The sequence below is a fragment of the Tinamus guttatus genome, unplaced genomic scaffold (genome assembly GCF_059628265.1).
Source record: "Tinamus guttatus ecotype Peru unplaced genomic scaffold, ASM5962826v1 Tinamus_guttatus_pri_ptg000364l, whole genome shotgun sequence".
In the NCBI taxonomy this organism is placed as follows: domain Eukaryota; kingdom Metazoa; phylum Chordata; class Aves; order Tinamiformes; family Tinamidae; genus Tinamus; species Tinamus guttatus.
Window position 1 is genome coordinate 3,596,931 of NW_028288898.1, and position 22,782 is coordinate 3,619,712.

Genomic DNA, 22,782 nt, shown 5'->3' on the forward strand with positions numbered 1-22,782 from the left:
AGTGGGGACTCCCCTGTGAAGCTTAAATAGAGCTACCCCTCATTTAGCAGGTGAAATGTACAGTTACCTCCTGCAGCAGCTTCTCTCCTTAGCAGCCAGCTCGGACTGTGCCTAACGATGCAAATTAACAGCAGACACACGTCACAGGCAGCCAGCTCTGGAGCCCTCCGAGCAGGGATGGCCGGGTCTCCTACATTATTTCCTTGTTGTGCTTTGCATAACAGCAGTTCCTTGCAGGTGTGATACTCCTTTCCTGCTCCCATCCTATCAAAAGGCAGGGGGTTAATTCAGGAGGTAAGTGGCAATTCAGTAAGTGAAAGGCTATCTGGGAAAGTGTGGAGCAGACTTATCCAACTGGAGAGGAGCATCATAAGCCCTATTTAAATAACAGCAGGAAAAAAAATGGGGAGAAAGTGGGGAAAGGGTATGTTCTTGCTCAGAGAGTCAATAAATGTTACAGTTCTGTGACACATTGACATCTAAGAAAGCATCTTCATGGAAGTTGCTTTAAGCAAAGAACTGTATTCCATGGCCATGGAAAAAAAAAAGCAGAAAGCAGAGGACAGAACAGGACAGCTAAGAATCTACCAGTCATGGAGCTGCCTGTGTCCCAGTGTGGAGTCTAACAAATTCATCCTGCTGGTTGCAAAAATGGAGGTTAATAAATGTCACCAAGTATCCTCTGTGGTAGGCTCAGCACTTCCTCCAACTCTTCCTTTTAAGTTACCCCCTTTCCCAAAGAGAAAAGGGCCTGAAGGTTGAATGGGCCTCCAAGCTGTGTTCGTACATTTAAATTTGCTCTTCTGGAGACTTGATATCTGCACAGTCTGTGCACAAATGTCCTCGAGGAACAAACCTGGAGGAATTCCTGTAAAGAGAACAGCCCTGTGATGTCAGCAAAGGCAGAAGGCCATGAAAAGGTCCAACATGCTTATACTGGAAACTTGAGTTACTTTTAATAGGTCAGGTCTGCCTGTAGTCCTTATCTGCATAAACAGAATTCAGGTAAAGATTAATTGTGGAGACAAGTCATCTTAATGTGAACTGAACAGAGTGGCTGGAGTATTTTCCTTAGTGCGTGCTGCAGCCTGTGTTCTGTTTACAAAGCTTTGGTTTGTACGTCTGGGATCAGAACTTGATGCTTTTGTGCCCAAAGATGCTGGCGACGGGCTAGAAATGACTTATTTCTCTGTGACTGACCTGCTGATGCTCTTAACTGTCCCCACGCTGTCCAACTAGCAAAGGTTTGAACTTGAAACTGCAACGCTTCTGTCACTAAATTATTACTTGCTGCTTGGACTGCTTCCCCTCTCTAGTAGCGAGGGGAGGAGGTAGCAGAGGAGGTGGGGCTGTGCTCCATTCATCCGCTTTCACTTTGTATCTGAATAAACAAATCTAAAACCTTTTGTCTTTCCCCCTCTTCTTGCACACTGAGCGAAGGTGGTGGAGGGGGCTTACCTAGTAGCCCTGCAGCTCAGTGCTTTTTACCTTTTTATAGCAAAGGTAGATAGAAGTTGAATTACATGCAGTAATTTTAATCTTTCCTTTGGTGCATTAGATGGAATCCAGGCTCGTTGCTTCGGATTGCAGCTGGTGATAGCAAAGTGGCTATTTCTCACCCAGGAGGGTGAATGTTCTCAGGTTTGTCCTTGGCATGACAACATGTCCTCTGCATGCAGTGCCTGTGTTCACCAAGATTGCCACAGGAGGAACAGAAGAGTATATGGGCTGGACCATGAGGATTTGCTTGGCAGCACTTCCCAGCACTGCTGCAAAATCTTGGGCTGACAGGGAGGAAATGCCACTTCTGTGGTGCTTTTCACCTCAAAGCTAGGTGAAATCTTAAAAGAATAAACCTGGAGCACTGTAACAACATAGTCCTCTGTGAGCAGCTCAGCATCAGCCTGCTTCTGAGCATAGCTTTAGTTTCTCAGAGGCAGGACAGGCATGTTGGGGAGTCTGTTATGCATCTATCAAAGGGTATCAGGAAGAAAAAAAAAAAAGCCCAGAAGCAGCAGAGATGTTCAGAGTAGGTTTTCACAGGCAAAACTTCTGTTTCCTTCAAGACTGTAGAGCTCCTGTTTAGGTGTTCAACAGGCACCTTTTCCCAGGGTCTGCTTCTTTGATTTCTAGTAGCCTTTTAAGCACACAGCTGAAGCAGAAAATGTTGCAGATGTATTTTTGCAGTCAGCTCAGCATCTGCCTTTTCCTCTTTTGCCACATGACACCAACAAAGAGCACTTCAAGCAAAGGACTCCACTTATTTCGTGTCTGTACATTTCATGTCTGTACTTTCCTTGTCAAGCCTTCAGTGTAAGGACAGCTCAACTGTACAGGCCTTCCTGCAGCATGTTAACATGTTGCTGATAAAGGTTAGCTCCACTAACAGGTATTACTCTCTTTTTAGAATCAGGAACCTGAAGGGAAAGATGAAGTGACTTCTCTAAAGCTTGTAGAACTTCTGGAACTGAAACTGAGGGCCCCCTTCAGCCTGTTAAAGGGGTTCCCCTCCTTCAGAAGGGTTTCTGCCACCACACAAACGCGGAGCAGAGGCAGGAATCGACACCCCTGCAGCTGCTGTTTGCACTGACCGTTCTGGATGAGGCATTTACCTTCCTCACGCTCTGGTGCATCAGTCCAGTCAAACTCTCTACATTAGAGCAAGCTCTAGTTTCTGTCTGGGCATATCACTATGCCTCATAATTGTTTAATTTATGCCTATTTATTGCATTTTTATTGAGGGAGACTAAATATAATCAAGTATCAAACTTGTATCACCATTTTAATTTTATAAATCAGGGTTTTATAATGGAAGCTATCCAAGAAATATCGCTTTCATGTAATAAACAGAATGGTACAGCCCCATGAAGGCCAGCAAGGTCAGACTGGGTAGATGCTCTGGTTTGGCAGCCTGTTTTGAGCTGTTTACAGTGCACATTCAGTCCTTATAGGTGTCACTGCTGACTGTTTCCCTGATCTTGGCCACATTAGTGACTTCACCAGTGTAAACAAGTCAGGTGGAACTCACCTGTTGAACCGGTCTGACTACAACCTAATGTATCTACTTTGGACTCTGATTTAGTATTTTGTGCTTGCTAACAGCAGTCTCATTCTCCTTGAGCTGGGGAGCAGACTGGGAGATGAATTAATCTCTCTTCTGTTCACTCTGCAGTTTTAGTGACCATAGCTCTCCCTGGATTTAGGGCCTGAAACACTGCACCTTCACCTCCCATAAATCTTCCTAGAAGGAGGATCATGTTCAAAAATGCACTTTTACTTCTGTTAAAAAAATTTATTGCTCCATTTTAAAAAAATAATGTATTAGCAAGTCCTCTATAAACTGGTTTTGACACAATTGTTACATTACAGCAAAGAGGCAGAAGAATAAACAGGGCTGTTCTCTGGAATTTCACATGCAAGAAAGCTGCTCCCCATCTGTTGCTGCTTCCCACTTCCCCAAAGAGCTTTGGGCTCAGTAACCCTTATCTGCACTAGAGCACTGCAGAAAACAGAACAAGAGATCCAAGGTGAAGATTTCACGAGGAAAAAGAATGTACTGCTTTACAAATACAAAGGGGGCAATGCAGAATGGAGAGCCTGATAAAATACAAGCACTGTATAGGACACGGAAGAGGACAGGTGACCTGTGCTGTAGTTTCTGGGAGGTGTTGCAGGGGACATCCTACCATGCAGGATCCAGGAGGTGTTTTCCCTTCCGCACCCGCAGTAAGAGCCTCCATCGCACTTTATTTCCAGAGTTCTCCCAGGGGTTTATTCTGAACATCCTGTATGATTTTCTCTGCAACAGACTTAATTTCTTTGTGCAAGTTGTCTATGCTCTTTGAAGCATCTACTGTCTGTTTCCAAAACAAAATCAACATTTTAGAAACACAATCCTCATTTCCAGCACTAAATGAAAAAGAGAAGGGAAAAAAAAAAATCTACTTCCCTCAACTTCACTTATTTCTGCTCCATGCTTTATTTAGTGCCATTACTCTCCATGAGTTATGGCAGGAGCTAATTATACCTCTTATGCCATGTTTGTGCTGTAAAACTGGAAAACCTTTTCTTATTTAGCCATAGGCATTTAACAAGTCAACCCAGGACCAAATGAAGGGAAACAGAAGAAACTGCTGCTGCTGCAGGCAGTTTTCTGGCATTCTTTGAGTTCTGTAACCTAAACACAGATAAATGCTGAAACTAGCACTGGAGTCCCACTGAAAAATTACACATCTGCCTTCTGTGATGTGATCATTTGGCAAATTTTTGTCCATTTCTAGTCTTCCCTGACTAGTAATTTAGTATTATTAGGCAGGACTCCCACTTTTATGTCTGCATGAAACTATAGAGCGTGGAAGAAAACTTAACATATTTAGAGAGGGTTTTTTTTTTTTTTGTATTTAGCCAGCAAATGCTGATGGAAGTTGGCCATGCGAGTGATTGTCACTAAAGGGGCACCAAATTGCAGGCAGCCCTCAAAAAATTTCAAGTTTCTAGAGTCCATGGCAGATGCTCTAGGATCCCAAGGAAACAGAGGCAGGGAAGAGCTCATGCATTGCTCACTGCTTTCTATCTTGATTTGTTCTCCCCAGAACAGGGCCCACCTAACACCTCCTCACCTTCCAGTTTAATGTCTTGTCCTTCATCAGATGGTGGAAGGACCGCAGAACTTCCTTTTGGAAGGAGCTGTTCTCATAACGTTCATTCCCAAAATTCCCTCGCACTGCTGCTTCCTCCGGACTCAACTCAAGAAACAGAATCAAATCTGGCTTTGGGAGTCCAACATCGGGTTGTCTGCACCAGTCCAGGCAGAAATTCTGTTCCAGGCAAACAGAACCAAGTTCAAGGTTAAAGAAATAAAGGAGAATGAAGAAAAGAAGCAGGATAGTAAAAATGCAAGGTCTGGGGAAGAACAACCTGAAAAGACACAGACAAAATAACTAAGTCAGCAGAGACTTGCAAAGTCACAAACTTGGACATCTCCTTTTCATCAGGGAATTTAGTCCTAAAAAAATTTGGAGGGATAGTTTTTTTCTAGGTGCTCTGAAATGCTTTTCTTCACTGAGGTCAAGGAGCACTAATGATATTAACACTTCTGCTAAGTAAACCCTTAAATATTTAGAAACATTTTCAGGTCTCCATGAAGCCAAAACTAAATCGGTCCAAAAGAAAGCTGCTGCCATACAGAAATACCCTGCAGTTTTAACGTGGATTATGGATCTCCCGGGGCCCTCCTTTATAAATAACCTCGCCTGCACTTTCAGAGCCTGCCTACGTTTTTCAGCCCAGATGCTAAGGACAAAGCCTTACCATCTTTCAACAAGATCCAAAAGTTAAAACTTCCCCTGAAACATGCAGATCCAGAACACTGCAGTCTCTTCAGGCTCATCTGACCCTGTGACACCCACTGCTGCTTATCCATGCAAGCAGAAAGCCAAAATCACACATCTTCCAGCAGGAGGATCCAGGGAATAACAAACTGCTCAGCCTGACATCAGCTCCTGGGAAGGTTTTAGAGCAAATTCTTCTACAAAGCTGTGTGCAAGCACATGAGGTCCAAGCAGACAAGGGACAAGGTGATTGGGAGTAACAGCAGGGATTTATCATGGGCAACTTCTGACAGCAAAATGACTGTATACTTTGACTTGAGCAGGAAAGGAACTGGATAAGCGGACAATATATATATTTTTTTTAAAAAAAGCAAGACTGCTGGACTCAGAGCACAGTGGTCAGCAGTACCAAATCTGACTGGTAGCTTGTTACTACTGGTGTCCACCAAGGAGCAGTACTGGGACTAACAAGGCTCAGCATCTTTATTAACGACCTGAACGCTGAACTCTGGAGTAAGCCCAGATTGGCCACCGAGGTGCTCGGGGTACAGACCCCAGGGAGAGGCTGAGGGAGCTGCATTTGTTCAGCACGGAGAAGAGGAAGCTCATGGGGATCTTGCTGCTGTGTGCATGACCCAAAAGGAGGCTGCAGGGAGCATCTGCCTTCTGCCTTGTCTCGGGCATGAGCAGGAACAGGATGAGAAGCAACAGACCCGTAGGAGCACATGAGACATTCGGACTCAACAAGGAATTTTTGATTGATTGGTTGTTTTTTCCTTCACAACGAAGGCAAGCAAAAACTGGACAAAGGGCCCAAAGAGGTTGTGCACTTCCATCTTTGGAGATATTACAGCCTTGGCTACACGTGCCCCTGAGCAGCTTGCTCCAAGCTGGACTTCCTAAGGGCAGAAGGTTGGACTGGATGACCTCTCAAAATCCCTTCTGGCAGGTGTCATTCGATGACCCTGTATCCTATTTGCCAGAGCAAGTGAGGCTGGAGAACCTCAACTAAGTCTGCCTCTGCTGAGTCTTGCCCCAGAGCCCAAACAACCCCACTTCTGAACAGTCAAGGGCCTATCCCAGTTTGCAAGACATCATTTAGCTTCGTGTTTCCTCTACTCTTTCTTGGGAAGGGCATGGGCACAGGCAAACAGGCTGAACCTCCCACCTCTCCGTTCCAGTGCACAGGAAGAGCCTGGGTCACCTCTCATATGAGGCCTCAACCCAGAGCTCTGTCTCCCTGAAGGGATTTCCCTGCTGGATTTCTCACTCACCTGCTTGGCACTTGTGAAGGCCACTCCGGAAAAGGCGTATCTGTCCACAACAAGTGTGATCCCTTGGTGTAATTTTTCTTTCATTAGTGGCCTGGAAACCACAAGTGAGGAAAAAAAAAAAGTGTTAAAACTCCTTTGTAGATAAATGGAGTTAATCATTTTTAACTTCATCAGAAGCAGTGCTCATTAACCTTGTTAGGTTACACAATAATCAGCAAACAGCTGCTAAGATGGGATCGCAAGCTAAATATCCAGAAACAGCCGGGGCCTCCTCTCTACGCGGTGACGCTGCTTCCATCCGACAGGCATCCGCTACCACCCACGAGGGAATTTACCACAGCTCACTTGCCTGCCTGGTATGTTCCCAGCTTGCTTAGCACGGGCACTACAGGGAGATCAGCAAAGCTTTTTCAGAAACCAGAGGAAGAGGAAAAAACCCCTTTGGCAGTGTAACCTTCTAGGTACACGCAATGGCGAGGCGACAGCCGAAGCGACGCTGACGCCTTCCCTCTCTTCGTGGACACCCAGCGGGCGCTGCTCGCCCCACGCGCCCTTAAAGGTGTCGTGTTCTCTAGGCAGCAGTATTTAGGGAACTTGGGTGGCCAGGGTATATCTAATGAAAACGAGGAGTTGATTCATGGCTCCGGCTGCTCAACTCTCCACTGCAACAACCAGAGCACTTTCCAGACAGGACTGCAGGATTGGCTGGAGAGGAACATCGGGGAGCCCTCGAGGCAGGAGGGCAATAAAACAATCAGGAAACACCCGCGGCTCCAGCCCGCCCCCGCGCCCCTCCGCCTTTACACGTGTTCCCAGCGGTTGGCCGAGAAGAGCAGGTGCACGGCGTGGTCCTCCAGGCTCTTCTCCCGCCCCAGGTAGGCGCCGAGCAGCCGCCCGATCTCGGTGCTCCTCTCTGCAAGGGAACGGGGCAGGAAGGAGCTGGCAACGGCCGCCATCACGCGGCGGGCGGGGGGAGCCGCCGGGGCCGCGCCGCGGGCGCCGTACCCGGGAAGCAGAGGAGGTCGGCGCGGTGGCCGGCGGCCCGCAGCGCCTCCACGAGCCGGCGGCCCTGCGTGCTCTTCCCGGCGCGGTCCGCGCCCTCCAGCACGATGAGCGCCCCGCGCCGCGCCGCCATTGCGCCTTCCCGCCCGGCGCCGCCGCCACGCCCCTTCCGGGCGCGCCGGGCCAATCAGCGGGCGCGCCCGCCCGAGGCGGTGGGAGGAGGCCGAGGCGGTGCCGCGCTCCGCCGGGGACGGCCGCGCCCCGCCCACCCGCCTCATGCATATGCACGAGGCGCGGCGCGGGCGGCCAATCGGCGGCGGGCGGCTCATGAATACGGAACGAGGCGGCGCGGGCCCGCGAGACGGGCGGGCGCGGCGGCGGGGCGCAAGATGGCGACCGCCATGTACCTGGAGCACTACCTAGACAGTGAGCGCGGCGGCGGGAGGGAGGGAAGGAGGGAGGGAGGGAGGGAGGAGGAGAAGGAGGAGGAGAAGGAGGAGACGGCGGGAAGCGGGAAGGACGGAGGGAGGGAGGGAAAGGGCCGCCCGTGGTGGCGGCGGCGCGGCGGGAATTGCAGCTGCGCCACGGGCGGGGCGGTGCCGCCGCCGCCGCCGCCGTCCCGGCGTGCCCAGCGCGGGCCCGGCCGCATCATCGGCGCGCGCCGAGGGGCGGGCCGCGATGGCGGCGCCTCACGGGGCCCCGCGCTCCCCGCAGGCATCGAGAACCTCCCGTGCGAGCTGCAGCGGAACTTCCAGCTCATGCGCGAGCTCGACCAGAGGACCGAAGGTGCGTGCCGGGATCCGGGGGGGCTCCGGGGCTGGGGGCCGCCTCCGCCGAAACGTCCATAAAACACTGCGGATCAGCGTCACGTGCGGATATTGCGGCGCAAATATCCCCATTTCCCTTTTTTAAAAAAGAGAGGAAAACCACAGCCTTAAAGCCCCCCTAGCTATGTTGGGGCTACCTCCTAAACGCTCGGGGAGGTGGAAGGAAAGCGCGTTCGCTGGAGGCAGCTCTCACGCGTGTGCCCGTGCGCCTGCAGACAAGAAGGCCGAGATCGACAGCCTGGCGGCGCAGTACGTGGAGGCGGTGAGGGGCATGCAGCCCCAGGAGCGCGTGGAGCACCTGCGGAAGATCCAGAGCGCCTACGGCAAGTGCAGGGAGTACAGCGACGACAAGGTGCAGCTGGCCATGCAGACCTACGAGATGGTGAGCGCCCGCGCGACCGGCAGCTTTCTATCGTTACTGTCGCCCTCTCAAAAACCAAAGCCCCAGGTCTTCCTCTTTTGCTACTTTAATTTATTTTGACAAGTCAGTTTTTGTTATGGTGAAGGGTTAAACTAGCGCTTCTAGTTTGCTCAGTCCTTTTTGGGGTGGTTACTCATCTTCAGTATAATAGTGCTAAGGTCTGTACCCAACCTCACCTTTCTTTTAACAAGCAAGCTGTCCTCTCATCCAGGGTGTTATGTAGGACTGGTTGCATTTTTGATGATTTTTGGTCAGGTTGCGGCCCAAACTTTTGAAGTCAACTTCAAAACTACCTTGCAGAGGACTTTTGGCCTTTTTTTTTTATCCCTTCTCCAATTACTTTGGTTTGCAGGTGACTAGAGTATGGAGAACTGCCAGTTCCACCCTTCTGTTGAGCATTGGCTGCCAAAGTTCCCTCTGTGGAGGAAAGTTTCCTCTAGTGGGAGAAACTTTTCTCATTTCTAAAGCTGCAACTTTCCACATCTGCTCCTGTGCCTGCGTTGATGCCTGTCGAGTGTCTTTCTCAGTGTATTCTATTCCATGGACACAAGGAGAGTGTAGAATCCTTTTGACTGACACTTAGTGTGTTTTATCCAGCTATCAGAGATGATTTGGTTTGTGAGTAAAGGCATCACATAAGGAGTTGCAATAATTTTTCTTGCTGTCAGAATACTGCAGAAAAACAAATTATGTTGCAGGATCGAGTAGCATTTCTTATTTTGTTCTTTAAATATGTAAAAATTACATCTGTATTCTGTAAGCCATACTGCAGCGTTGCAAGGTATTTGCTCACAGAGAAAGCAGAATTTCTTGTTAATATCTGTTTTCTGCATGTTTTGCTCTGCAAACTGTCAGAGTTGCTCTAACTCTTCTTTTTGCTACCCCCATCTCTTCCTGCATTTCTCTTTGCTTTGTTGGCAATGGGTCCTTTGCTGCCATTCCCCTTTTCCTCCCCCGTTTCTTTTCTCTTTCCCTTTCTCCAGCGTAATTCCCTCTGTGTTCACCCTTTTCCAGTGTGGTACCTCTTTTTGTACATGGCCCTGAGGTGTTTTGTTCCCATTCACGCAGATAAGAGTTTTTAGGCCTTCCTGTTTGTTTTGTTCTGGTTTTGATTCCCTGTGTGGTGTCCTCTCCTGTGCAGGTAGATAAGCACATTCGGCGGCTGGACGCGGACCTGGCGCGCTTTGAAGCCGATCTCAAAGATAAGCTGGAAGTCAGTGATTTCGAGAGCCCTGGAGCACGAAGCCTGAAAAGTGTGTAAATTTGATTAGTTTGGTAGCCTTTTCCAGCACTGAGCACCTCTAAGCAGAGAGGCTAAGATATAAAGTACCTTTTGTTTTTGCAGGCGAGATACGTCCTGCTTTTTAAGACTTCTTCACATGTTGGCAGTGTTGCCCTGGACACCCTGGTTGTTTTTATTAGACTTAGATATCTCTATATATAAAATACCTATTTAAAAAGTGTTTCTTACAATGTGGGTGTACTGAGTTGATTTATTTGTCAAAGGTGCAGACATAAAATGATACAGCACTCTGTCATACTGCTTGTAAGCTCACTGTGTTAACAGCACATACGTGAGCATATCAGAATCGGTGTTTGTATTCAATTCCATACGAAAGAGGAATTGTAGAGCAATTAAGAGTATTAATCAAGAGGAAAGCATTTTGGGGGTGTTCTTGGCATTTGCATAAGCTGAAGTGATGCTCCTTTTGCCCTCTGCAGAAGGACGAAGTCAGAAAGACAAAAGAGGCTCTCGGGGTCGGGGCAGACGAGCGTCGGAAGAAGATACACCAAAGAAAAAGAAACTTAAAGGAGGGTAAGAAACGAACGGTCTCAACTCTGATGGCTCTGTGGAAAATGTCTTCAATGATTGCCCATGATCTTGAGTGGAAGGAAAAACAAATAGTTGGGAGGAGCCCCGTGCAGAAATATTGGTGTTGTATTGTTATCCCTGAAATTTTGGAAAATTTCGCGGGTTACTTTTAAATAATTGTGTCCTGAATAGTCTTAAATAATCTAATGAAGTTTTCCTAAGCAACCGAGAAAGTGTGTCCCCTCTCTGTTACATGTTTTATGTTAGGATGACAATTTTTTTTTTCAGTTGGCTAAATGCAGAGGAAAGAAAGCTAAATTCAGCATTACCAGTATGCTAATTTCATACTCCCATGTCAGAGCAAGAGAGTTCACTCATACCTGAGTAAAAAAAAGTATAGGAAGAAAAAAAAAAGTTAAAACAGATTTGAAAATAAATCAGATTTGTCTGTCCACAAACAGAAAGGATGAGCATGTTAACTTTGTTACTGTTTAATATTATCTACGAATCCTTCTGTTCATCCTTTACCAGTAAAGATCAGATTTTATGTTTTGTTTTAATTGCAATCCCAGTAGGTCTGGATAATATGTGATAAGTAACCTCAGTTCTAAAATGAGTTCAGTTCTAGTGAGGATACTGTTTCAATAATTTTCTAAATGGGATTTAAATCATGGAAACTCTTGTCTGTAACTGAAAGGTGCTTTATCCTCAACCTGTCCTTGCCTACAGATCTGAGTTTTCTGAAACCATCCTGTCGGTGCATCCCTCGGATGTCTTGGACATGCCAGTGGATCCCAATGAACCTACCTACTGCTTGTGTCACCAGGTGTCATATGGAGAAATGATTGGCTGTGACAACCCAGATGTAAGTGCTTGAGGCAATTGATTTTTCAAAGCACACACTGCCTCTTTTGAAAAGATTGCAGCCTCAGAGCTGTGAGATCAGAGGGAGATGCTTGCTCAGTGAAATTATCCAAAACAAGTGTAAATTTTGCAGAATGCTAAGCCATCTCTTCTGTTTTTCTTTTGTTTCCCTTCTGTTTCACAGTGCCCAATTGAATGGTTCCACTTTGCTTGTGTGGACCTCACAACCAAACCAAAGGGGAAATGGTAAGTAGGACCTTCCAACAGGAGGAAAAGGAAACCCGAGGCATACCTAAGTTTTCATGTTTAACAGAGCAGTTTTTGAGCTGATGATGAGCACAGATATGTACTTGCTGCTGTATTGTCACATAGTTGCAGCTGTGGTTAAAATGGAAAAGATCCAGCTTTTCCCCTCCCTCCCCCTTCATCTTGGAAAAATCACAGGCTTGCTCTGTACTTTCTTTTTTATTTTTAAGGGCACAAGTGCTGTGTAAATGTGCCTTGCACTTAAAATGCCACAGACTTCAATTTGAGCGCAAGCATCTGAGTTGCTGATCGCCACAGTCCAGTTCCTATTTGCCTAGTCTTCTTGCACATTGTTAAAACTGTTGCAATGAGTTATTTGGCCACTCTTATTCCATGCCCCCACCCCATTCCCAAATAAGAAAAAGAGCTTTTGGGCTAAGGGTTGTTTTTAACTCTGGAATTAATTACTGCTGTATTCTTTCCGTAGGTTTTGTCCACGTTGTGTTCAGGAGAGAAAGAAAAAGAAGTAAGGAATATAGGGAATATGTGGTCTGAGGCAAGAAGAGTTTAACATATTTTTTCCTTCATGTTGCAATATTATCTTTGATTTTTCTTTAACCTACTTTCCTCCTTGTTCTGACCTGATATTTAATTGTCCTGTGGCAAGTTGTAATTCCTGTTCTTTCAGAAGGACTTTGAGAAGGGAAGGGAATTGCAACCATCATTTTATTTATGTTACACTTGCACAGCACCGAAATCGGTGTTACTCTGAAGTGCTAGGGCAGCCCATAGCTGTAATTTTTGCCAGTTTTATAGGAGTCTGTGAAAGAAGAACGAGACAGCTGTATGGTCAGTGTGGTCTGTCACTGTCACCAGAAGAGTGGAGGCCTGGAGCTTGGCGTGCTGGGATAGGAGGACTCTGCTCTAGCCATTTCCTGCGTGCAGGAAGCGTGCTCTGTTTTTCAGGCATGATGTGCCTTTGCAGCTCAGCTGTGGTAGTATTGAAAGGAATCAGAGAGCTGGTTTGCTCTTTCCAGGGTCTACTTCCTCGAAGCCAAATAAAATATTTAGTTTTAGGAAGGCATGGGGGAGGGATGTGTGTGTACATACGTGTGTGCATGCACACTAGAGAGAATCCTCTTTTGAGGAGTCACGTCCATCTACCTTTGCCTGCTCTTGGTTGACTCGATCATGCCCAAACACATTAAATGAAGAGCAGCAAGTCATTTCAGGTTTTTTTACCTCTTTCCAGAAAAGCTTTTTCTCTTCTGGAGGGGAAACGTTACAAATATTGAAGGAATTGTCCTGTTGAGATTCTTAGTGGCAGAAGGGGAGAGAAGGAGAAAGGGAGAGAGTGACTGACTGATCTGTCCTCGCTGTTTGTTTGTTCTCTGGAAATCTTTTTAAGTTAATTACTGTGAAGATGAAACCAAGAGTATTGCTATAGAGACAGAGGGTCTGACTAATTCATAAGTCTTCATATAAAATGAAGGCCTGTTTTTGTTTTGTTTTTGATACCTGCACCTCCTTAAATCAGGAAACAAAGTTTAGCAGAAGACTATTAAAGGAAGATGCATAGAGTTTTGTGATGGTGTGGCAAGGCTGGAAGGAGGTAATGTGGTAGTTGTGATTTTTGTTTTGTTTTTTTTCTAATAGCATATGAATCACTGCTGTTAAACAAAGTCATTGAGCAGGAATGTGTTTAAATGACTTGTTTTTGGTGGAGGCACGCTTGCCTCTTTTTGACTTCTTTAAGCTGCTTTTCAGTTTATAAATGTGAATCCTTGCTATTGTCGCAGTGTCAGCTGCAGAGAGAGGGGAATCATGAATACAGAATTAAGTCTTTTTTTTTTTTTTCCCTCCTTCTGAGTTATAGCAGATGCAGGAGTTGAGGGAAGACCAAAGATGGCTTGCCTTGATATATCCTGTATTTTGGAGCTTTGCTGCCCATAGTAGAAGCTGTTGTGAGGAGAGATGATCCTGCCAGAGGAGGGGAAAAGAAAAAACAACAGAAAACCCGAGTCTGTGGCAGTATGGACCAGGGTTCGTGAACTTTAACGGCTGTGACCCGTGATAAGTGTTCATGGCAGCTCTATGCCAGGCTTTGCACTAGTTTGCTTACCATTGTGCAGGAATAGACAGAGACTATTGGAAAGGCACTAGGAGGTTTCCAGATCAGCTTTTGTTCTGCTTTAAAAACAATCTGAGTGAACAATATAGAAGAAAAGAAAAACACTTCTAGTTGTTGGGTTTGGGGACCCATTTCCAAAAACAAAGCTGGTTTTTGTGCATTTTTTTAGTTTTTTTTTTTTGTGTGTGTGTTTGTGTTTTTCTTCTTGATGACCCTCATAGGAAAGGAAGTAGAACGCAGCTCTTCCGAGTTTTCCTCTCTTGCTTTTGGTCTGTTATGCTTTGTATGTGCCACAGGTTATGTCAGGGCTGTCATAAAAGAAACCTTTGGCTGCTGATACAGGTTTTCTGCTATATCTGCTCTAGGAAAAAAAGTACTCTGCAGGTCCTGTCATTTAACACGTGATGCTGTACAGGTCCTGATGATGTTGCCTCGCTCCACATGTTGTACATGAAGTTTCCGTAGTTGTGTTTACAACTTATGTCTGTTTGTCCTTGTGGAAGAGTGCAGCAAAAGCAAAAATAACCCACAGAGTAGAAGACGATTGCTGTGGTGCAAGGCGGGGGGGAAAGGAGAAGCACAGTCACACAAACCTGAACTTGGAAACGCAGTCAGCCCTCTCCCTGCAGCCCTAAGAAGGGACTCGCGATACCTCACGGATCAGCCTTTAATTCAGTAATACCAGTGAGTAAGACCTGTACCTCGTTAACCTGCTACACTGGATTAGTGCAGGAGCATCAGCATCACTGTGTCCTGAGTGCTGTTTTGGATTTTATTTTCGCCATTCCATCCAATGACAGTCTATACATCTCCCTCTTTTTTTTTTTTTTTTCTTTAAGGCCTTCAGCAGTAGTGGTTAAGTGTTTATTTTTAAATAGAATGCTTTAAATCCATCTCCAAATTACCTTGTACCTCTCTGAAGGGGGCTGGAAACACAGTGCTGTGGAAATTCACAGCTACAGATGAGCGAGTGCAAAACGGGCTGCCCGAAGCTCAGAAAAGTTGGGCAGTTAGGACCGTAAAATATGTTTTTATTGTTTTTTGTGTTTCTCTGGTTAAAAATTAATACTCCGACAAAAGCCTCACAGTTTTTTACAGTGAAACGTCTCAAGTGCATCAGGTTGAACTGATTTGAGCAATAAACTTCTATGCAGAACTTACTGGCCCGTAGGCTCTGCTGGTTGGCATGGGCTCGGCAACGCTTGGTGGCCTTTTACAACCAGCTTGAGAGGGAGATTTTGGGCCCTATTTTAAACAGAAACACCGCTAGCCTTCACTTCCTTGCTCGCTAAAGGGTTGAACTCTTTCTCCTGCATTTTTGAATGTATGGCCTTTAAATATATTTTTCTGATGGAGAAGGGGGACCCAGACTGTGATGTGCGCGGAAAGGAGCCGCCAAGGATTGTCCCGGTGCCCCTGTGTGATCCTGGGCACGTTCAGCTTTATGGGGATCCTCCAAAACTTCCCGCCTGCTGCGTCCTCATTGTAAATGGAAAAAGATATAAATCTTTTTTATTAAAAAAGAATGTAAAGCTTGTTTTTTTTTTTAAGGAAAAAAGTATATCTGTATTTTTGGATGGCGCTCGCGGTTGTTGTTGACAATAAAGTATTTTCGCAAGCGGCCTGGTTGGTGTCTGCGCCTGCGCCGCGCGGCCTCCCGCCGCCAGGGGGCGCCGCGCGGCGGGCGGCGCATGCGCGGGGGTCGCCATGGCGGTCGTTGGGCGCCGCTGGCCCGGGCTGAGGCGCGCGGGGGCCGCGTGGGCGCCGCGGGGCTCGTGGGCGCCGCGGGGCTCGTGGGCGCCGGCCCCACGGGCGCTGCACGCGGCCGCCGCCGCCCTGCGGGAGGTCGCGCTGACCAGCGAGCGCTACGGCGTGCGGCGCCTGCCCTTCTCGCGCGTGTCCCGCGGCGACGTCGCCTTCTTCGAGCGCCTCCTGCCCGGCCGCGTCGTCACGAACGCGGGCGAGCTGGAGCCCTTCAACGTGGACTGGCTCCGGTCGGCCCGCGGTAAGGGAGCGCGGCCCCCCGGTTAGCAGGGCCTCTGCTAACAGGCGGATCACGCGCCTTGAGGAGTCGCTCGCTTTCCTTGCAGGCTCCAGTACGCTGTTGTTGAAGCCGCAGACGGCAGCAGAAGTATCCCAGATCCTCAGGTAACACGCACCTTCCTTTCCAATCCTCCCATTGGGGTGAACAATCGTCCATCTAACTTGTAACCACAGAAATCAAATCTCTCCGAGTTGGCGTCCAGGGTGCCGCGATCGTGGTTGACATTGGCTGGTAGATTTATCCCCTGTTTGATAGGAGGATGTTGGCTAAGAAGCAAAACGAGCGCCTGCCCAGTTTTCATGAGAAACTGCTAAAGCTGCTGACGCTTTTCAATGCAAAGGGGACTTGAACCTGCACCTTGTATCTCCGAGGCAGGGTGTGAGGCAGGAGCAAAGGCTGAACTGTCACTTGCTTTACCAAAGGCTGCGTGGACGGCAGTAGAGTTGCCAAGCTCACATTAGTGGCTTTGATCAGAAGACTTAAAAGTCCTCAAGAATACTTAGAGTGGGGGAAAGACGTGAGGCAGAGGGAGAAATGAGAGAGCAGTTTTAGCACTGAAGACTGTTCTGCTGTACTAAGCTGTAACTATTAGGTGCTGTACCAGTGCTCAGTGGGAGTGATTGAGTTGAAGGACTCGCGAGTGCTGGAATTGGACAGCTTGATGGCACCTTACACTGATGCAGCAAGGTGACAGCCGGAGCAGTCAGGGCATAGATGCACATACTTTGTCAGTGTGGGGCAGTAATGTCTTGAAGAGGGACCGGGGAGGAGCCTAACATCTCAAATGACTGCAAACCTGCCAGTCCCCATGGAAGAAGTCAAGCTGTGCTTCTTTATAAATGGAGTAAGCTGTGATTTTTTTCAGACATAAATCACATGGTAGAGCTGCAATATGCAAGAGTGGTGAAACTCTTCTGATAGACTGGAGAGCGATCCCGAGAACTATCATACTTTGGGAAACCTTTTCCCGTCCAGGTACTGCTACGAGAGGAACTTGGCTGTAAACCCACAAGGGGGTAACACAGGCCTTGTTGGGGGCAGCGTGCCCGTCTTCGACGAGATCATCCTCTCCACGGTTCTCATGAGCCAGGTCATCAGCTTTGACGAGGTGTCTGGTAAGTGCCACAGATGTGCTGTTCACTCGGAGAAGGCTCTCGCCGCGACGCTCCCCGTCTGGGAGCCAGCAGCTGTGTCACGAGTGAGGTTCGGCCCTAAATCCACGTTTCTATTGCCGGTGTGGGCTGCAACAGCACCGGCTCTTGCAGTCTGTTTGGTGGCAGCAAGAGGAAGAAAGAAGAAAAGAAAAATGCCTCTTGTACATTCTCTTCTTTTACAAATCCAAAAGAGAAACCAACACCTTGAATGACAGTGTTGAAGGAGGCACATGATAACTGTGCTGACGGAGGAAGAGAGGGATGGGGAAAGTTTATAGATTGTTTGAATTTGGAAAGGGAGAAGCCACGAGGTTTGAGTATTTTGGTCCTTAAAACATTGAGAGAGGAAGCAATACAGGCTGAAATCTGCTTAGTCAGTGTTTTACATGTCCAGGGCTCTACATGACCAGATGTTAAGTCAGTGGCCAACCTCCCATAGACTTGAGGAAGAACCAAACAAATCCCTAGGGCATGCACAGAGTTCTTCGGGGTTTAAATTGAACCCTGGAAAGTTCTGGAGGAAGAGCAGGTGGTTGCAAATGCTTGTACTATCCCGATTCTTCAGGAGGCACCTTCTTTTGGAGCTTCAAGTTACATCATAAGTTTATGTTTCAGGAATCCTCGTGTGCCAAGCTGGCTGCGTCTTGGAGAACCTCAACCAGTACGTGGAGGAGAAGGGCTTTGTCATGCCGCTCGACCTGGGAGCAAAAGGCAGCTGCCACATTGGTGGCAATGTGGCCACCAACGCCGGAGGCTTGCGGCTCTTGAGATATGGCTCTCTGCGAGGGACAGTGCTGGGGCTGGAAGTGGTAAGGCAATACCTCACAGGTCCAGTTTGTGTCTAAACATCTCCCTGTTACCTGTTTTCCCTGTTCTAGCCTTCAGCTCTCCGTTATGCAGGCAAGACCCTCTGCAGGGTCCCGCTTTAAATTGTTTATTGCTTAGCTCTTTTGAGGTGTGTCAGCAAGTGTCTTCATAAATATGGCCTCTTTTAGTTATATCACAGTTTCCATACGGTATTCCTTACGGATATAAATGATATTAGGTGGTTCTCTTACTCAGACAAACGAGAAGAATGGGGGGAGAGTTGGTAATCACACATGGCCTGGGTGATGTTGCTTCCCCCGTGGAGCAGGGGACCTCTGCAATGCTCGACTAAGCAAAATCCAGCCTACAGTCCTCTCAGTGGCTTCTCAGTCAGAATTTCAGAGCTGTCCAGATGCATTTGGTAAATACTCAGCATTTAACAGCTAAGCCTGTTTCAGTTTTGCTTGCCTATTGGCTTTGTCTTAGAATGGTGTAGGCTCCAAAGGGGAATTTAGTCCCTTTAGCTTATAAGTGGTCTCTAATAACAACACGTTAGAGAGGTTCGCTCTTGATTTTTAAGGGCTCAGGTGGTGGAGGACTGGCTTCACCGCAGTTAACTACGTTCACTCTTTCAAACATGCTCTTTGTTTCCTCTGAATGATGACAGGGCTTCAAAGACCAGTTGATCTTGTCCGGAGTGATGGGTGAGGACAGCTGGGTGAACTCTGTGTCCTTGTTTTCCTGCAGGTGCTGGCTGATGGCTCGGTCCTGGACTGCTTGGCCTCTCTGCGCAAGGACAACACGGGCTATGATTTGAAGCAGCTTTTTATTGGATCTGAGGGCACCTTGGGAGTTATCACTGCTGTCTCCATACTTTGTCCTCAGAAACCCAGGGCTGTGAATCTGGCGTTCCTAGGTGGGCGCCTTGGCCGTGTGCTGGTACCCAGTAGCAAGTATGTTGGCACTGTCAGGAAAACAGGAGCCAATATGGGGTCTATAGCAAGAGAAGAGGCCACCATGTGAGCTGCTATTAATAATTTCATTCCTGAAATTGGAGATTGCCAAGTGAGTAGATCCAGTGACCGCCAGGCAAGACCACAATGACCAGGCAGGGCTGGAAAGTCAAGTCTACAGGTCGGAGTCTGGATCAAGGAGGTACCTGGCTAGGAATGGCTGCAGTGCAACTGCTTAAGAGATGTCAAAGAAGCCCTACTAAGGCTTTTTAGTAAAGATTTTATTTTATTTTATTTTATTTTATTTTATTTTATTTTATTTTATTTTATTTTATTTTATTTTATTTTATTTTATTTTATTTTATTTTTTGAGGAACCTCCAGTGAGACTTCTCCAGCTTTTTCCTAATTTCTAGACCTAGTCTAGACCCTTACTATGCCATCCAAGCTCCTTTGGGTTGTTTTCTTGCCTGTGCTGGGAACTGGGCATGGGACAGACTTTTTGGGACAAACTTAGAGATTTTGCCACAACAAAAAATTATTGCTGTGTGCTCCTGCCGTTCTGCTCGGATACATTCAAAACCAACTGAAGCCAAACCATCACAGGAAATGTTGATTTAAACCCATATAGGCTAATCATTTGCATCTGTTAGAGAGGAGAAGGGTGGTGGTTTTTTGTCCCTGAGTCTTTTTTGTGGTCTGTCTCAAGGGTGCCAGAGTTTCACTCAAGTTCTGAACACGTTTACAACCTGCAGAGCCATGCTGGGAGAGGTCCTATCTGCATTTGAGTTTATGGATGATAAGTGCATGGAACTGGTGGAGCAACACCTTAAACTTTCCAAGCCAGTGACAGGTACCAAAACTGATACATTCTGTCTGGGTGAAAGGCACAGAAAACATATTTTCTGCTGTAGAAAGAGGCACTGTGTTTCAGGAGGGGTTTTAACCTAGATTTATACAAATAAGTCATGAGTATTTGTGCATGCCTCCTGATTTTTGTACCCAGCGTTCTGTCCCAAAGGCATCTGATAGAAGCTTTCAATGACATGTTTTCTTTACTTCTACGAGTTCCCGTCCACAAAAATAATGTATTTTTAAAGAGCAATGGTTAAGTAGAGGAGAGAATTTGTACGTGACCTACACAGAAAAGATTTTGACTCGAGCTCGGCACTTTTTCAGCACCAGAAATCTGGACAGCAGAGCCCCCCACTTAATTGTGCCAAGCTTGGGAAAAGCTCCCAAGCCTGTACTAAATTCCTGTGCTTTTACCACCGAGTTCCTGCTCATTTTGTTGTCCTTCGGTTTCAGGGAGCCCTTTTTATGTTTTAATCGAAACCTCAGGCTCCAATTCCACCCACGATGAGGAAAAACTGAACAACTTCCTAGAACGAGCTATGACTTCTGGTTTGGTCACTGATGGAACTGTGGCAACAGATGAAAAGAAAATAAAGGCAAGTCACCCTTTCCCCCTACTCAAATCCATTTGGAATGATTTTCTGTTCGGATCTGTAGTTTTAATTAGGAAATTGGTATTTGTTTGATATTTGGTGTCAAAGCCAGAAGACTGCAGTCTCAGGGAATTAAATAGTTCATTTTAAGCACTCACGTTGTTTGATAGAGGAGGCTTCTTAGGAAACTCAAATCTGTTTTGGAGACAGCATCTGCCCACGTGCAGGACGCGAGCTCTTTCTCTCTCGGATACTGTCAAGCTTAGAGAGGTGGTGTAGCGTTTCCCCGTAGCTCAACAAATGTTATTACAATCTTTCAGGAGGCCAAGGGGTGTCAGCACTGATGTAACATGCCAAGAATCACGACTCTTTTGCTGAGAACTACTTGTTTCATTTGTATTTCTTTTGTGTTCAATCGCTCAGAAGCTCTGGAGCCTGCGGGAGAGGATCACGGAGGCCCTCACTCACGACGGTTACGTTTACAAATACGACATCTCGCTGCCCGTGGGGAAGCTCTACGACCTCGTGACTGACACCAGGGCTCGGCTGGGCCGGTGTGCCAAAAACGTGGTGGGCTACGGCCATCTGGGTAAGTGCAGGTGCTTGCAAAGGAGCTAATTTCTTCTTCCTTGCAGTCCAGCCGTATTTACCATACAACTCCCAGTTGCTTTGGAGGTTTTTTGAGATTTCTGAGGGACATACACTAAATTGCATTTGTTATCTGGCAACTAACAAATTAGTTAAAAGAGGAGAATGCTTAAGGATCTTTATGTTTTGGATTTCATTGCTTTCTGACAGTATTTCATATATGTGAGACAAGTGTGATTATCCGGCCTAACTACTAGTCAGTCAGTAATTGAAATGGTCATTAGTATCTTTTTGCTCTTTATTTCCCAGTCAAGTCTGTAGGTTGCTTAATTGTCCATAAATTTGATTAATGTATATAGACAGGTTTGGTTAAGCACTTTGTTGTCTAAAGTGAGTAGTTGTCTTTGGAATCAATTATGTCTGAGCCATTAACCTAAAAGAAAGTGATACAAATAATTCAGTGAAAGACTTGCACATCTTGCCAGTGTGCTTTGAAGCTAATTTGATTTTACATGCTTCAGGTAAATTGGACAGGTAAATTGGTTGTTTAGCAGCACTTTTCTGCTAATAAAAATCTAACACTCTTCAGCTTAATCTTTGTGTGTTTTGTCTTCCAAATGCCCAATAACTATGTGGTTAATCAAAGACTGTTGTGTGCACAAGCAGCAAAAGGAGGAAAATAAAGCTCTGCTTTGTTTCTGTTGTCCCGGTGCTGAAGTGCATGTAGAACATTGCACCAGTATAAAGAAGTAATGCAGAGCTCTGTTAAAATTTAATGATCATTATGAAATACTGTTGGGGGATTCTTAGCATGCCATGTCAGTGCAGAAAAAAAAAAAAAAGGCAACACAGTTGTTTGAGTTTAAAATCACAAAAGGAATTTGAATGTTACTTAATTTCAAGAACTTCCTCAAAGGATATACCAAACAAATGCAGAAGCAAAGATACTTTTTGATTTTTATGTGCACAGGAGAAGTCTGGTGTTTGTGGGACAGTTTATGATCCTTCCACACGCAGCCTGAAGCCTAACAAAGGCCCCTTTGTTTGAGGGCATGGCTGGGCCAGTAATGAATCTCGACTGCAGAGACAAGTCAGTGAGAGAAACTCTGTGTGTTTTCTTCCAGGAGATGGAAACTTGCACTTGAACATCACAGCGGATTCCTACAGCCATTCCCTGCTGGATGCCATTGAGCCATTTGTGTACGAATGGACTGCACGATGCAATGGCAGCATCAGTGCAGAGCACGGCTTGGGTTTCAAGAAAAAGTGCTTCATTCAGTATAGCAAACCCAAGGAAGCAATCCTGCTAATGCAGCGTTTCAAAGCCATGCTAGACCCCAAAGGGATTCTCAATCCGTATAAGACGCTGCCTTCCAGTTCCTGAGATGGGAGGAGATGCCAGCACGTGATGACTGCACCTCTCGCTCACTGCCCTGCAACCTGCAGCACTTGGGCCACAGTCAAAGTGATCCAAAGATGGATCAAACAGGCACATGAAATGCTCCTTGGCTTATTTCCTTAGGGTAAGGAAACAAGCAAAGGAACATGGTTCCTATTTTCAGGGATGTCTGTTCTTTCAGAAAACAAGCACATTCATGTTTTTGCCTATGCGGGTTTTCTATTTCATCTGAGCACTAAAACTAAGTGTACAGACTTCTTTTAAAGTCTTAAGTGCTCAACCTGATAATTAGAGTTGGTTTAGAGTATTTCCATTTGGAGTATCTTCCATTTAGAGTAGTGGAAGAGCCCTTGAAGAGTCTTCACACCTCTCAAGCTCTGCTGATTATTGTTTCTCTTTCTTTCTGGTTTCATTGCTACATATACTCTGCATCCAAGAGGGCAAAAAGAGAGCAGGCTATAGCATGCTTGTGACCTGACAAT

General features: G+C 46.5%; 3 protein-coding genes and 1 long non-coding RNA gene across 4 annotated transcripts; 3 read left to right on the top strand and 1 right to left on the bottom strand.

Annotated features, from left to right (window-relative positions):
- Positions 1–3,735: 3,735 nt before the first annotated feature.
- DTYMK (deoxythymidylate kinase) lies at positions 3,736–7,770 on the bottom strand. Its single transcript, XM_088530198.1, has 5 exons — positions 7,610–7,770; positions 7,409–7,517; positions 6,605–6,695; positions 4,620–4,817; positions 3,736–3,857 (listed from the first exon to the last, which is right to left on the bottom strand). Exons 1-5 carry the CDS (start codon positions 7,737–7,739, stop codon positions 3,747–3,749), a joined length of 639 nt encoding a protein of 212 aa, XP_088386324.1. The 5' UTR covers positions 7,740–7,770; the 3' UTR covers positions 3,736–3,746.
- Positions 7,771–7,978: 208 nt separating this feature from the next.
- ING5 (inhibitor of growth family member 5) lies at positions 7,979–12,439 on the top strand. Its single transcript, XM_088530199.1, has 8 exons — positions 7,979–8,032; positions 8,321–8,392; positions 8,649–8,815; positions 9,996–10,107; positions 10,577–10,670; positions 11,397–11,532; positions 11,716–11,777; positions 12,265–12,439. Exons 1-8 carry the CDS (start codon positions 7,996–7,998, stop codon positions 12,305–12,307), a joined length of 723 nt encoding a protein of 240 aa, XP_088386325.1. The 5' UTR covers positions 7,979–7,995; the 3' UTR covers positions 12,308–12,439.
- A 440-nt stretch (positions 12,440–12,879) lies between these two features.
- On the top strand, positions 12,880–13,727 carry LOC148593608 (uncharacterized). Its single transcript, XR_015913679.1, has 2 exons — positions 12,880–13,389; positions 13,654–13,727. It is a non-coding gene; the product is annotated as an uncharacterized LOC148593608 (long non-coding RNA).
- A 1,888-nt stretch (positions 13,728–15,615) lies between these two features.
- Positions 15,616–22,331, top strand: D2HGDH (D-2-hydroxyglutarate dehydrogenase). The gene is made up of 9 exons (XM_010224742.2): positions 15,616–15,913; positions 15,999–16,056; positions 16,928–17,067; positions 17,722–17,915; positions 18,661–18,829; positions 19,575–19,718; positions 20,174–20,316; positions 20,737–20,902; positions 22,026–22,331. Exons 1-9 carry the CDS (start codon positions 15,616–15,618, stop codon positions 22,283–22,285), a joined length of 1,572 nt encoding a protein of 523 aa, XP_010223044.2. The 3' UTR covers positions 22,286–22,331.
- The last annotated feature ends 451 nt before the right edge of the window (positions 22,332–22,782 follow it).